General features: G+C 49.5%; 1 protein-coding gene across 5 annotated transcripts in view; it reads left to right on the forward strand.

The window, feature by feature from the left end:
- The window catches only part of LOC105467402 (heat shock protein family A (Hsp70) member 12A), a 182,077-nt gene that overhangs the window by 160,897 nt on the left and 5,159 nt on the right, over positions 1–16,021 (forward strand). For 4 of the 5 annotated variants that reach the window (XM_011716985.3, XM_011716983.3, XM_011716984.3 and 1 more), the window contains 5 exons: positions 6,417–6,588; positions 10,520–10,606; positions 11,137–11,241; positions 12,632–12,890; positions 15,885–15,988. In XM_011716985.3, the coding sequence (XP_011715287.1) occupies positions 6,417–6,588; positions 10,520–10,606; positions 11,137–11,241; positions 12,632–12,890; positions 15,885–15,988 (727 nt within the window). The remainder of the gene's footprint in view (positions 1–6,416; positions 6,589–10,519; positions 10,607–11,136; positions 11,242–12,631; positions 12,891–15,884; positions 15,989–16,021) is intronic. The other variant, XM_011716992.2, reaches the window with a different exon arrangement.

The following is a 16,021-nucleotide window of genomic DNA, read 5'->3' on the forward strand; positions in this document are numbered from 1 at the left end:
TGTGGGTTAGGGAGAGGGGTGTACTGGGAAGCACAGTTGCTTTGCAGACATTGCTGCAGTCTCTTTACCTGTCTTCTGGAGAGTCTTAGGACAAAGTAGAAATGAAATTTGCAACTCTATGGGCAAAATGAACATCTCTCTACTCTCTCTCCATCCCCCATTATTATACAGAATAAGAAAGATGATGATGAATTTTATATGCCAACTTGACTAGGCCGTAGGATGATCAGATATTTAGTCAGTCATCATTCTGAGTGTTCCTGTGATAAAATTCAACATTTAAATCAATAAACTGAGCAAAGTGGATGGCCCTCCTTGAGGAAGGTGGGCCTCATCTAATCAGTTGAAGGCCCGAATGGAGCAAAAGACTGACCCTCCCAAGTAAGAGGGAGTTCCTCCTGCATGACTGCCTTTGAGCTGGGTCATTGTTTGTTTGTTTGTTTTTTCCCTGCCTTTGGACTCATACATTGACTGTTCCTGGGTCTCGAGCCTGCCAGCCTATACCGTGGGTTCTCCTGGGTCTCCAGCTTTTTGGCTGCCGATCTTGAAACTTCTCAGCCTTTATAATTGCATAAGCCAAGTCCTTATAATTATTTATCTGTCTGTCTGTGTGTCTGTATGCCCTACTGGCCTACTGGTTCTGTTTCTCTGGAGAACCCCGACTAATACAGTGTCCGAGCACAGAACATAGTTCTCAGCCTAGCAGCTTCTGCGAGTACCCACCAGGCACCCGTGTATGTGAAAGGTATTGAATCAGGTGGACAGCTGTCTCCTTCTGCAAGGCGGTGGCTGCCTACCGATCCTTCTACCCAAAGTGCATCCCATCCCATGGGCCCGACTTCAGGCAGGAGAGCTGGAAGGATGAGGTAGAGTGGCTGCTCCAGTAGGACAGTTGGAGAACTGGTCACGTCTACTCTGCTTGCGTGGGGAAAATGGAGCCGGTCCTTCCAGGCTTATCAGAAGCCTCCTGAGCACAGGTTTGTGGGGCAGTGGTGGGGGCTGAACTTGAACCTCCCACCTGTCAGGTGGAGGAGAAAGCAGCCTGGAAGCAGAGCTGGGAGATGATGTGAGGAGCAGGTCTGGAGTTCTGGGGCCCCCACTGGGGCAGGCTATGGCTCACTGCCCGTAAAGGCTGCAGGGAGGGTGCACAGATGCAGTTTCCTCAGTGGAACTCCAGAAACTCACCTTGTGTTGAGTGCTTGTTGAAAAGATGGGTTAAACCTTTATCTTTTGTAATTCCCGGACTCAAGCCATCTTTACACCCTTTAAGAGCATTCAGTGAAAAGACGGTAACAGAAAGAACAGCTGATCCCTCTTCTGAGGCCTTTAGAAAAGACTTAGAAGCGGAGACTGTTCTGAAGCTGAGGGGATTGTGGATAGGAAATAGTCCAGTTTATTTCTAAGGGCATTTTGCCTAAAATGTGTAACTCCAGTAGGCTCCGGAAACCTGTTAAATAAATGCTGCTCCCATATGTACGATGATCTCATCTAACATGGAGACGCAGCTTCTTCTGCCTCCCTTTCTGAACAAGCTGTGGTGAAAAATGGTCATCAGGAAAACAAAATAGCGTAACACCCCGAACTGCTGCAGCTGTAGCCTTTTTGTAGCCTGACCACAGACCCGCAGAGCACTTAACTGATCTGGCCATTTTTTTCTCAGCTGTGGACACAGTGGCAGATTCTCCTGGCTGATTGCAAGGTGGAGGAGCAGAGTAGTTGGTGTAAACACCACCTGCTCCCCTCCTGAGTCTCCCTGGAGTGTGGTTTTCTCACGTGCTTCTCCTGAGTGAAACTCGTGATCACAGAGGAAGGCTCTAAAAAGCTACCACGATGGTGCTCCTGCAGCCCCGAATTCTTGGCGGAGTCAAATGGGGCAGCATATGCTCTTGGTTCAGATACTTCCTGTATGTAGAATCCATCCCCAGGTCATGTCTGTGGAATGCAGGGATGAGGGCCAGGAAACTGCAGAAAAAAGGCTGGCTGGAGGGCTGGGGGGTCCATTCGTTCGGCAGCTACCTCCTGAACACCTACTGTGTGCTCTGGGGCAAGAAGAACTGAGCGTTGCCATTAGAAAGTCCACCATCCTGCGGGAGAGGCTACATGTATCTGCACTGTTAGTAACAGGGGTGTCCAATCTTTTGGCTTCCCTGGGCCACATTGGAAGAAGAAGGAATGTCTTGGGTCACACATTAAGTACACTAACACTAATGATAGCTGATGAGCTAAAAAAAATTGCAAAAAAAAAAAACTCATCATGTTTTAAGAAAGCTTACAAGTTTGTGTTGGGCTGTATCTAAAGTCGTCCCGGCCTGTGGACCATGGGTTGGACAAGCTTGGTGTATAGGACTGGAGACAGAATATGTTAAGTGCTTATCAGGGGCCCCAGTGGAGGGAGGGCTCACGCGGGAGTAGTAACCATGAGGTACCTTCTCCGAAGGCAGAATTAGCAAAGACAGACAGAGTGTTCTGCGGCTGCAGTTGACCTGGCGTGATCCCAGGCAAACAGACCCATAGGTTTGCTGAGGGCTGCCAGATGGAGGCTTCTGTGGAGGGTGGCTGCAAGTGTTAATGCAGAAACAAAGCTTGCACTTCCAGGCATTGGGTCTTCCTGCCCAGGGAGAAAGGTGGGTTTTTGAGAGCCTGGGCGATGCTTTAGCATTTCCTCCTTTCCTCGGAGTCCGCAGCAGCTCTGGGACTCCTGGGGAGATTAAATTTGTGCAGAGTCTGCTGCCTCTTCTCACCTCTCCTTCTCAGCTCTCTTCTGTGACCTCCATGGGAGTTTGTGGGTGGGACACAGCCCCTCACTGGACAGGAGCTGGTGGAAGCAAAGCAGTGTGGTTACTTGGTCCTGGGCCTCCCGGACACTGCCTGGACCCGTGACCTTGCCTTTTCCTCCCGTTGGGAGTGGGGTTCTCTTCACCTTCGCTTCCTGCCTGCATCCTCTTCCTGGTACAGTGGGGAACCCCCTTTGGAAACAGGCCAAAGCTTTTGCTGTGGAGCTGAGGCCAGCCCAGCTGGAGAGGGACAGATGAAAGGCCTCCCCTGAGGGGGCCAGCCCAAGCTATTTTCCACAGATGTGGGGCAGCCTGAGTGTCTTCAGGATGTGAGAGTGTCCTGGGCGGAGGACAGTTCTGTTGGATTGTCAGTTGCACACAGGCACACTCGGATGCCCTCGAGTTGTAGAATTTTACACAGGGCTCTTCACCCCTCTGGACTGCTGGATCTAATTTTCCAAATAAAGATTTCCCATCTAAGAGTTCCTGCTCAATTTCAGGGGTAGTGTGGGTAGAGAGATGGGGGCAGAGCTTACGGTGTGGGAAGAGGGATGAGGGGCAGAGCTTATGGTGTGGGAAGAAGGATGAGATGAAGGTGGAGCTTACAGTTTGGGAAGAGGGATGAGGGGCACAGCTTATCGTGTGGAAAGAGGGATAGGGTGGGGCTTATGGTGTGAGAAGAAGGATGGGGGTGGAGCTTATGGTGTTGGAAGAGGGGGCAAGGGGCAGAGCTTATGGTGTGAGAAGAAGGATGGGGGTGGAGCTTATGGTATGAGAAGAAGGATGGGGGTGGAGCTTATGGTGTGAGAAGAAGGATGGGGTGGAGCTTATGGTGTGAGAAGAAGGATGGGGGTGGAGCTTATGGTGTGGGAAGAGGGGGCAAGGGGCAGAGCTTATGGCGCCCTTTCTCCCTTCCCATCCCTGTCCCTGCTGCCGTGGCCCAGGCCCATCTTGCTTTTTCTGGCCCTTCAGGGGGCCTCACTACCGCAAGTCCCACCCGGCAGGCTGACATCCCAGTGGGATGTGGTAACCGTAATGTAGCGTCTGGGTCTTTACCTTTCTTCCCTCACACCAACTCCCTGGGCTCCACTCATGCGTCTGCCCCCGCCCTCAGTTTATTTTCAGGTTTGAACTTTGGAGGAGAATTGTATATATACAGGCCTGGCAGCTTATTTGCAGCAAGTTGGCACTTCTTCCTCACCCCGCTTTGTGGAAGCTTCCCCCTTGGAGCTTCTATTCTCCTGGGAGGTCCTTGACTCCACAAGCTACAGGATGGAAGAATCTGCACAGGAGCTGTCCCTTGGAAGGGGTCCTCTTGGTCTTACTTGGGATTTCTTCCTCCTGGCCCCTTGGGATCCAGGCTCAGAGGTTTCACCTTTCCCGGGGGCACTGCACGTGTGACATCCACGTCCTCTTTCACTTTAACCGCCAGCCACGTTTGTGCCAAGGATGTCTAATGTGACCCTGTGCGGGTGAAGCTGGGGAGGGGAGACTTTTACTTGCTTGAATGGGGGCAGTGGGAAATCCTGTCACGCACCTGAGTCAGGGCCCTGCTGACCGATGTCGCCTAAGGGCAGATCCAGCCTCTCTGACCCACGGGCTGAGCTGACGGGCATGGATGCCACCCGGGTGGTTGGCCGTAGCGGAGGGTACTAGGTGATGGGAAGAGGGTTCGCCATGGACAGTGCAGGACACGAGAGTGGTGGTTCTTATCTGGTTTTATAAAGTCAGCCTTCCAAATATGGTTCTGCCATTTTGAGGCATTTGGTATTTATAGAGTGAAGATGTTCAGTCACCTGCCTGCCAGTAGTATCAGTTTTAGCGCTGAAAGTCTCACATGCCAGGAAATCCCTCTATCCTGGGCAAACTGGGACAGTGGGCCACCCTCCCTCTCTTTCTACATAAAGTGAAGGAGTTGACAAATAGCCCTGAAGGTCCTTTGCATTCTTTTATTGTTGTTGTTGAAATGGAGTTTCACTCTTGTTGCCCAGGCTGGGGTGCAGTGGCACCGTCTCGGCTCACTGCAACCTCCGCCTCCTGGATTCAAGCAATTCTCCTGCCTCAGCCTCCCGAGTAGCTGGGATTACAGGCGCCACCCCCACCATGCCCAGCTATTTTTGTGTGTGTGTATTTTTAGTAGAGACGAGGTTTCACCTTATTGGTCAGGCTGGTCTCGAACTCTTAACCTCAGGTGATCTGCCTGCCTTGGCCTCCCAAAGTGCTGGGATTACAGGTGTGAGCCACCGCACCTGGCCACTTTGCATTCTTAATTCCTGAAAATCCCCTCCTCTCCTTGCCCCATAATTGGACCTCCCAAGCCCCTCTGCCCATGATGAGGCTGGCTTCCCCTGGTGAGAGGTTATTTGTGCGTGTGTGACATTAGGAGACCTTCTGAACCTGGTCTGCAAGAAGAATGCACTAAACCCCAGGGGTCTGCTATACAACTCGAGGCCTTCCTCCCAGTAGGAATGGTATGAAGGCAGCAGCCCAAGATTCCTAAGAAACGGCAGAAAGTCAGCAGCATGGCAGTGGCAGGGATGAAGCGTGCTTCCGTGGTCAGCTGGGCTGGCAACCGAGGACATCCATGTGCCTGAATGGTTTCCAGAAGCACGTGGGGCCTACTGCTGCAGTTCAAGGCCATGAGAGGTGCCAGGGAGCTGGTTAGAGGCCCAACCAGGCTGTTTCTCTGAGCATCCTCAGAAGAGTTATCCCAGGGCTTCCTGGGCTGGCCCTTCTGAAGGCCCACAGGAGTGGTGACTGGGACAGGTCAGATGTCACAGAGCAGAAGCATTTCTGCCTACTACAGGCTAAGGCCCCAAATGTCTGCAGATGGAAGCCACAGATGAGAACTTGGGGATCAGATTATTAAAGGAATATTTATTACCATATGTGATATATGTGTATAATAAAACTATTAAAGGGTGGCGGCTTTGAATAAGATACCTGCTTGCTGACTCAACTGTACTCTAGAAAATGAGGGACTATATGGGATTCCAGGGGGGGCTTCCTCCTGGAGCCACTGCTCATCTGACACCCCCAGTAGGCAAATCTCAGGGACCTTCCTAGCGCTCTGGAGATAACAGGTCGGTTACCCAGATAGCAAAATCAAATGCTTGCGTTGCTGAGGCCCAGCCATGGTCTGTTTCCAAGGCCACCAAACAGGGGTTTGCTCCGATTTGGTCAGACCGTGTGGTATATTACAACTGAGAACAGATCACCTGCCTCCCACCCCGTGATGGTTTGGAAAGTTTTGGGGTCTCTGCAACTCGGTGCCTCCACCACCGGAGCGTGGAAGCCCGTGTGCATCCTACAGTCCGTATTCCCCCTGCCCCTCCCCATGGTGCTGCTCAGCTGTGAACCAAGCAGGCCCCAAGGGCAAGAGGCCCCCCAGCCAGAGCTCCTGGCATTTCCCCAGGGTGCCTGCACATTTTCTTTGGCCACCCTGGGGTGTTGGGGTATCTGGCCTGGGGCCCAGTACCAAGGCACCCCGACATGACACTGTGCAGAGGACTGTGTAGAGAATGTCCCACAGAAGCACAGCACGAATGCACCCTCCTTAGGGATGTCACCCCAGGCATGGGTGTCCTGTGAGCAGGCCGGCCCGGGGGGCCCTGGGTCCTAGCCTCTGTTTCTGTCTTCCAGGCAGGCCTGGTCTCGCCTGAGAACTCGGAGCAGCTCATCATTGCCTTGGAGCCTGAGGCGGCCTCTATCTACTGCCGAAAGCTGCGGCTACACCAGATGATTGAGCTGAGCAGCAAGGCAGCCGTCAATGGGTACAGCGGCAGTGACACAGTAGGAGCTGGGTTTACACAGGGTACCTCTGCTCTCTCTCTCCCCCTCCTGCTCTCCTTCCCTCCCAAGCCCTGGGTGTCTCTCTCCCTCTGATGATTTTAAAGGCACTTAGTGTCAATGAAGAATCAGGATACTCCAGGAGGAGGTGGGCTTTAAGCACCTCTCTGCTCAGCCCCCCTACCTGGGCCCTCCAAGGACCCCCATAAATGGAGGCATGGTTACCCTGGTTCATCATCCACCAAGTGCCTGGGGACGGGGAGCTTCTCTCTGAGAACCTGAGGGTAGCCTGAGAGCAGTTCTTGGCCTTGCATTGTACTAGGCTCTTAATCTTTCTTGTGTATTAACAGATTCTTAATCTAATTCCATTGCCTGTTATTAATTCTCCATTAAGACTGTTGATTTATTGCTGACTCACTCATTGGGCTGCTTCATGTGTGATGAGCTCATTATGTGTCTTCGCTGAGAGTTTAAAATGCAGATGAAAGCAGCTGACTTTCCTGACCTAGGTGATGCTCGCTTAGCTGTGGGAAGGAGCACTGCCTTAGGGAGACTCAGGCTGGGGTTTTAAAAAGCTTTTTCTCTTTAATAATCACCTGCAGGCAAGTGGGTCATGGCCTTGGTCATGGAACTTGGTTCCCTGGTATCCAGGGCTCTGTGGGTGTGTTGAGGGCTATAGGGTTTGCAGACATGCCCTGTGAGGGTCAAGGCACCAATGTGAGCATGGGCGCTAAGTGGGAGCACTGTGGGGGTGGCGCCGGGCACTGCAGCTCTGAGCTCTGTTCCCAGATGAGGGCTTTGAGGGCAGATACCCACCTGTCACCCATGCTCACCCCCATCCCCCACCAGAAGGCCCCAGGCCCAGGAGGAGGAGAGGGAAGAAGACATCAGTGAGGACCGTTGCTGAGTTGTCCCTGCCACAAGCTTGTTCCCAACTTTTCTTTGGAACCCACACCCAAGGCCCGTCCCTGCACTTCCCAAGGCACCAGGCCAGGCTCACCCTGAGCCCATGTGTATTCCTGCTTAGATGGTCTCAGGCTGCCTCCTCCAGGCCTCCCCTCTTCCTCTTGAGAGAAGCAACTCTGCCCCAGAGGCCCCCCGTCTGTATTTCAATCCCAAGATTTAGGAATCTGGGAACCTCAGCCACAAAGCAGTGGCAAAAGACTCCCTTGTCACCAGGCTGCTGCCCTAGCCCGCCAGGAGCGGCGTGCTCACGCCTTAGATTTGATTTACCCAGAATGAATGGAAAGAGCTTCCCTTTAAGATCTGAGGGCTTGACTTGCCACTTTCTACCAACGCTCGGCCTCCTCAAGGCTCACCGAGGCTAGCCTTATTGCTGACTAAATCGAATGCATTCACATTTTGAATACTCAGAGGTTTATTTAAATTTTAATCTTCATTGTTTTCAATGGAAAAAAGAGGAAAGACTAAGTTTATATCTTACATGCTGATTCTTCATGTTGTTCACAAACACAAATTCATGACCAATAGCTAATTCTAGAATAGCTGTTTTTAACTTTTTGTGAGTATAACACATTTCAGGGGGAACATCTGTTTTTGAAAGATTGCCTTCCCTACGAGGTTTTGGTTTCCTTTCCCTGAATGGATCACATCTGCCCCCACACTGCTCTGTGTTCCTGTCCTGTGGCTTGTGGAATTTGCTGTCTCTGTGTGCTCAGAGGGTCTTCCTGGTTTTTGAAATCCTCAAATTGTCGGGCACCGCCCCTCCGAAGGGCAGTGAGGCAGTGGTTTGGCAACAGCCTCACTTTACAATGAGAACATCTCTCCCAGGAGACGAGTGCTGTCTGGGGAGAGCCTGGCAGAGCACTTAACCAGGAGTACCTGAGATGCCTCGATGCTCCTCCGTGACTGAAGGCCAGTGGGTGCCACGGGGAGAAATGGAGCTGGTGCTCGGCCCCAGCATCGCAGGGTTTGCTGTCAGCATGATTTTACTCGTGAAGGATTGAATGGGATCGATAAAGGATACATTTTTCACAATCTGAGGCTTAATTTGCCTGAAAACTTGGCTAATTTTTGAGAGCTCAGTACATGTTGTATTAGCCTCGCTTGGCTGTATTTTATGAATGCCATTTTTTAAACCATCTAGATGGCTTTAGAAAACCAAATGCCAGCCGGGTGCAGTGGCTCACACCTGTAATCCCAGCACTTTGGGAAGCCGAAGTGGGCAGATCACGAGGTCAGGAGATCAAGACCATCCTGGCTAAAATGGTGAAACCCCATCTGTACTAAAAATGCAAAAAATTAGCCGGGCGTGGTGGCGGGCGCTACTCGAGAGGCTGAGGCAGGAGAATGGCGTGACCCCGGGAGGCGGAGTCTGCAGTGAGCCGAGATCGTGCCACTGCACTCCATCCAGCCTGGGTGACAGAGCAAGACTCTGTCTCAAAAAAAGAGAAAAGAAAAAAAGAAAACCAAATGCCCATTACAAAGTGTGCAGCAGGCTCATCTGGAGCCCGTGCTGGGAGCAGGAGAGAGGCCCCGAGTTTGGGGAGCTGTCCCAGGCCCACAGGAACTCTTTAATCAAGGGATGCCTCCCTCTCCACTCTAAACCAGGCCCTGATTTAGAAGAACTTGGAGCTGGCCTGGTGTTTGCAATTCGAATCCCCAGAGAAGCTGTTTTGTAAACACTGTGTTCTTGGCTGAAAGAGGCCAGAGGTCAAGGGTGCTTTACTGGATAACCAGCAGCAGAGGGGTTTCTAGGACAATTCCAGATCAGCAGCACCAGCTTAGGGACTGAACAATCCAAAAATTGGGAGGGGGCAGCAGAGCCACGGACAGCGAAGCCTTCCCCTGTAACATCGGGGGCTGCCCTCCATCGCTCAGTTATCATTTGCTGAGTACTGAGTCTCCCACTTGGCGTGTAGCCTTCATTATCACCTACTGTGTGCTGGCTGATGATACATTGGAGACTCAGTCCTTGTTCTGCCCACAAGGAATTTAAGCCAACTATTAATATCCCCATTTTATGGACGAGGAAACTGAAGCCCAGAGGGTCGATTTGCCCAAACTCCCACCTTGGCGGTGCCTTGCCGCCCCCCAGGTGCCCTTTCACAGCACCCTTCTCATCTTGAAACATTCCATTATTCTGCTCTTTCCACCTTCCCTGTAAATTGTTAAATCTCTTAAGGTCTGAGGGTTCATTTCAGACTGCAAGAAAAGAATTGTGGGAACTGCAAGCCCCTTAACCTCTCCTGACCTGATTTCCTTCTCCGAACATAGGGACAATGATTTGTGCCCTGTCACAGCCACACAGGCGTCCCCGCCACTCAGCACCCCAAGCCACAGGAGGAACGGAAGTTGTCCCTGTGTTCATGGAAAAGGCAGCACAGGGGTTTGCCAGGCCCAGATGCGCCACCTTGTGGCTGCAATGCATATTGGCTTCAGCTGGGTCAGGATATGGCCCCCAGTCCATTTATCCAGGGTCCATGTTAGGAAAACATACCCCAAATTCCTTGTATCAGACAAAATTCCTTGATGTGGAATTGTTTAACTGAATGCACTGCAGGCTTTTTGGCAGATAGCTTCCTCCCTGGGGCAGCAAAGCTGGGAAACTAGGCGATTTCATTAACCCATTCTCCAAAAAATGTGACCAGGGTAGGGTCACATTTGTCCACATTCTCGTCCCTCAGTTTTTTTCACGTGGAAAATGAGGATAATAATTCCACCTAATTCCAAGGGTGGTTGTGAGAATCTCATCAGGGCAGGCTTTTCAGCTGGGCACAGGCTAAGCCGAGGAATAGAGGAAGGCTGGTGGAAATTGCTTTCTCTGGGAAGAACTGGCTTTGTGATTCCTGACGTTGTATTGACTTATTTTGGTCAAATGTCACTAATGTTCCATCCCTAAATCTCCTCATGCTATTGCCTCCACTGACTGCAGATGACTCTCTGCTTTTTCATGCTTTCTTACCCGTCGTCATTTTCTTTCTGTCGGCCACTAGCTAAGGAACACATACGGCGTAATCGGCAGAGTCGGACCTTTTTGGTGGAGAATGTCATAGGAGAAATCTGGTCCGAGCTGGAGGAAGGTAGCGTCCTTCAATGTCCTTTGCTCTTGCTGGATTTTCCTGTGCTGCTTGCGAAAAGCCATTCCCATTTGTCCCTTTTGCACTTTTGGAAAATGTTCAAACTCAGTGGGTTTTAAAGACCACTCACGCAGGGAGAGCTCTTTTGGGAGCTGTTATTTTGCATGTTGTAAAACCAAGTAGGGATTGGAACTGATCAGTTCCAGAGTAAGTCTTATGTGAAACGCAGATGATTTTAGGGCACTCACTGTTCACGTGGCAGGAAACTGCCCACTAAGTATGTGCCAGGTATGCAGCAATGTGTGAATCTTAGATTCACTCACCTGGGTTCTCCATCATCCATGCCTAAATGTCCTCCTGGGCAGATTGCATTCTCTTTAGTCATGGTTAACTCCTGGAGCTGCTAATTAGCAAAACCATTGTGCTAATGAGAAGTATTGAGGGCACTTCGCTGGGTCTACCTAGTTACCACCCACCAGCTTGTTTCAGATGGGGTTGGCAAATTGTGTAAAAGATGGCTGTTTTTGTGCCAGGTGACAAGTATGTGGTTGTGGACAGTGGCGGTGGCACCGTAGACCTGACAGTCCATCAGATCCGGCTACCAGAGGGACACCTTAAGGAACTGTATAAAGCAACAGGTGAGCCCCTGCAGAGCTGATTTTCTTATACCTGAGCCATTGCCAGGCAGTTCTGTTTTCACTTGTTTCAGATAACTCTGTTTTATTCTCTTGAATGCCACTAACATGTGGGATCGTAGGCGGTGGAGGATACTAATGTCTGCTTGAAATTGGAAAGCAAAATGCAATTAAACATTCTTTAAAACACAAACCACCACAACTTGGGTTTTGGCTTAAAGTGAGCCTGTTTCAGATCCTGGCCAAGGGCGTTGGTTTCTGAAAATTCTGAAAGGATGAGATGGTAACTTGATGTTACCCATGACCGTGCTAAGGTGAACTTTCTAGGGAGGCCTCACCTTGTCTTGGATCAAGATTGCCAGACCACTGGCCAGGTGTGGTGGCTCACGCCTGTAATCCCAGCACTTTGGGAGGCCAAGTGGGCAGATCGCTTGAGGTCAGGAGTTAGAGGCCAGCATGGCCAACATGATGAACTAAAAATACAAAAATTAGCTGGGCATGGTGGTGCATACCTGTAGCCCCAGCTACTCAGGTGGTTGAGGCAGGAGAATTGCTTGGACCCAGGAGGCAGAGGTTGCAGTGAGCAGAGATTGCACCACTGCACTCCAACTTGGGTGACAGAGCGAGACTCTCAAAAAAAGATTGCCAAACCAAAGAACATGCTGTTTCCCTTTTGGGAGGCTGGAGGGGAAAGGATAATGAGTAATTAGAGGATCACACAGGGACAAGACCAGGCCTGCTGATTTTCCTCCCCCAACCCTTGGATGTCAGGTTGGAATACCATGATGATCTTAGTTAGATAAAAGTATTGATTTTTTTTAAAAATGTAATTGATTTAAAATAGATTGTTGGCTGGGAGTGGTGGCTCATGCCTGTAATCCCAGAACTTTCAGAGGCCAAGGCAGGTGGATCACCTGAGGTCAGGAGTTTGAGACCAGCCTGACCAATATGGCAAAATCCCGTCTCTACTAAAAATACAAAAATTAGCCGGGCATGGTGGTGTGTGCCTGTATCCCAGCTACTCAGGAGGCTGAAGCAGGAGAATCGCTTCAACCCAGGAGGCGGAGGTTGCTGTGAGCCAAGATTGTGCCACTGCACTCCAGCCTGGGCAACAGGGACGAAAACTCTGTCTCAAAAAGAACAAAAAACAAAAGGAAAAACAAAAATAAAATAATAAAATAAAAGATTGCTGACAAGAGATTTCTGTAGGGAAAAGTTTTTTTTTGCATGGAAAGCGAAGCAGCGCAGGGTTCTGAAGTGTAAGTAAACACTTATAGCTGCAGTCCCATTGCTAAGCGGGTCAGAGATGAACAGGTGGGCCTGTTTCTCAGAGTCTGCATTGGGTTTCCAGTGGTTTTTAACACCACAGCCTTCCTTTCTGTTCTCAACTCAGGCGGACCCTATGGATCCTTAGGAGTAGATTATGAATTCGAAAAACTTCTGTATAAAATATTTGGAGAGGATTTTATTGAACAATTCAAAATCAAACGCCCTGCAGCGTGGGTTGACTTAATGATTGCGTTTGAGTCTCGCAAAAGGGCAGCCGCCCCAGACAGAACTAACCCGCTGAACATCACCCTGCCCTTCTCCTTCATTGACTACTACAAGAAGTTCCGCGGGCACAGTGTGGAGCACGCCTTGCGGAAAAGCAAGTGAGTTGGGCTCATCGCCTCGGGCTCTGGACATTCTAGTGGGTGGATTGTGCTGATGGGAGAGAGGAAGGAAGTGTGGACTTCGGGTTCCAGTCCTACACACCGGCTCTGTGACCTTGGGCAAGGGATTCGACTTCTCTTCCCTCAGTTTTTTTTTTTTTTTCTTGTGGAAAATAGGGATAATAATAATTCCATGTAATTCCAAGGGTGGTTGTGAGAATGCAATGAATTCATACATGTTGGGTGCTTGGAACAATGCCTGGGACCTGGCAAGTATTATCTATGTGTTTGCTAAAAACAGAGAAACTATGAAAGCAGCGAAGTTTAGTTTTGGCCCCTGCTGTATCCCCAGTGTCTAGCAGAGAGTCTGGTATGCAGTAGGTGCTCAGTAGATATTTGTGAAATTAATCCAGTGGGAGTCTAGGTTTCTTGCCACTCTGAGTCCCTTGACTGATTTTGTGTCTCAGCTGGTTGCAAAATGAATATATTTAGAAGATGGTTTAAAGCTGAATTTTAAAAAATAGATAAAAATAATAGATTTATAATATTCTTAAACATTTTAAATATATATATATATACTATCCATCATGAAATGATGACTACAGACGGATTTACCTATCACATTTCATAATTACCTTTTTCTAATAAACCTTTTATAAGGGAACATGTCAGACATTTATCCTGTAAAATACCCCATTGTCCAGCTTCAACAACTGTCAGTTCCTGGCTAGTCTCAATCCAATTATTTTAAAGCAGATCTTAAGAGAGATTATCATTTCATCTATGTCAGTATGTACCTCTAAAGGAGACAAGTTTTAAATCACAACCACAATACCATGATAACACTTAACAGTAATTCCTCAATATTATCAAATATCTAGTTAACATTAACATTTTTCTATTTGTCTCATTTTTTTTTTTTTACTCTGTATTAACATCCGAATGAGGGCTGTACATAGCAGCTATCTGATACGCCCCTCGAGTCCCACTAACATAGGTTCCCCTCCTGGTTTTTCCTTCACAATTTATTAGATGGCAAAACTAGTAGTTTGTCCTTAGATTGGTGTTTCCTATAATCTTGGCTTTGCTTATCTCATGTCCATGGTGTTACACAGCAGTTCTAGCCTGTGGCTTTTTTTTTTTTTTTTTTTTTTTCCTTTTTGCAAGTTGGCAGATTGACTTAGAGGTTTAATCAGATTCAAGTTTGAATCTTTGGCATATCTGCCTGATGGGTGGTGGTTCCTCCTATTGCCTCCCATCAGGGGACACGAAGCGTCTGCCCATCTCTCCTTTTGTGATGTTAGCAGCCATTGATGACTATTGTTTGGTTCACTAATGCATTAGGGGCGGCCACGTGGCCGCCATCTTGGTCCATCACTCTTTCTCATTTATTTTGCTAGAATACTCCCAGAGAGAGAAACTTGGCTCCTCAGTGGTTTGGTTGCCCTGAACTACAGCTCACTTAGGGAAGACAGGATAAATGGGTTGCTTTTCACCCTCCATTTATGAGTTTAAAAAAAAAAAATCAATTTCCTAGTATCCACCAAAGTGTCCAATGAATTTTTCCTCCTGTGAGGGTATGAGGGGAGTATCATTAAGAATTTAAGGATTTAAGCATATTTGATGTATTTTAAACCATGACAGTTCCATCCTTATTGACATCCAAGCTGTCCTATCTCAGCCAGTAGGAGCCTCCTCACGTTGGCTCTGAGTCCCTTTGACATGACATTTGTGGTGGTCGACAGTGTCTTTGCCTTCTTGTATGTGAAGACACTCTTGGCTCATCTTGTACATTCCCTACCCCAGGCCTGGAATCGCCCAAGCCCTAGTTCCTTTTAGTGGAAACCAAAGCAGATTTCATGTCAGGTCTTCTTGCCCTTGGAGCAGGGCCAGTCTGGACCCTCTTCCTGGGCTGATGTTCTCTGCCCTGTTGGTCCCCCACAGAGGGCACTTGTCCTCTGTGTGGAACCCCAAGACCTACCTGCACAGTTCTGGGGCCTGTCAACCCTCCCACTAAGGAAACGGGCTACAGCCAGCCATGGGGTCATTCCATACCATACCGCATTGTCCTTTGGCCTGTGCCATGGAAAGGATTCTTTTCCAACACGTTCTAGATTCCCATCCAGCATCTAGAACGTGTGGCTGGGAAGCTGCTGGTGTGTGCTTTGTGTCAGGGACAGAGGCGCCATTTGCTTGGCCTCCGAGAACAGGCGGGGCACGCCCTGTGGGTTTGGGAATACACAGTCCCTGGCATTTGCTTAGTGCCAGAAAGTTTCCAGAGCGCTTTCACAGACATGGCATTTAACTTCATCTTTACAACAACCCCTGTGAAGGAGGTAGGGCAAGTGCAGTTATCCTTGACTTCCAGACATGGAGACAGGGCTTGGAGAAAATGGAGTCTGATCTGCCCAAAGTCCCAGAGCCCCGCAGTGGTGATGGCCAGGCTGGAGCCCCACAATCCTGGATTCCTGTCCAAGGCTCTCTCTGCTCCACACTGCTGCTGCTGGACAGAGACCGTGAGGGCCAGCTAGTATAATTAGGCTTCCTCTGTCACCTGACAGGTGCCTGGAGGGCTGAGGACATGCACCTGAGCACACACATTTGTAGCCGTAAGTAGCAGTACAATAAACTCTCCAGGGAGCCTTTAATGTGCTTGAATCCAAATATTGTTGGATTCAAAGTGTGATCCTGTAAAAGAGACAGTGAGCCCTTTATCTCCTTGTCTTTTGCACTAGACTTTGGCCTCCACTATCACAGGGGAAGGTCGGTCACAGCCAAACTTAAGATACAGAGAAGAGATTACATCTTAGCTTTTGAGCTTCTAAGGGTCCAGGTCCTGGCAGCTTAGGGTTTCCAAAGGTGCTTTTGATTTTCAACCCCCTTTCTGCCTGCTAAGTGTGACAGATGTTCTGCCAGGGCATGTGTCTATGCAGATAAGCCTGGGTATCATGTAGACCCTTACTGCCTGCTCTTCTCCATGCTACGCTCCTGCAGTGTGGATTTTGTGAAGTGGTCCTCGCAGGGGATGCTGCGGATGAGTCCAGATGCCATGAATGCCCTTTTTAAGCCGACCATCGACAGCATCATTGAGCATCTCCGTAAGTATCAGCCAGGGCTCGGCCACTCGGTGA

The sequence above is a fragment of the Macaca nemestrina genome, chromosome 9 (genome assembly GCF_043159975.1).
Source record: "Macaca nemestrina isolate mMacNem1 chromosome 9, mMacNem.hap1, whole genome shotgun sequence".
Classification (NCBI taxonomy): Eukaryota; Metazoa; Chordata; class Mammalia; order Primates; family Cercopithecidae; genus Macaca; species Macaca nemestrina.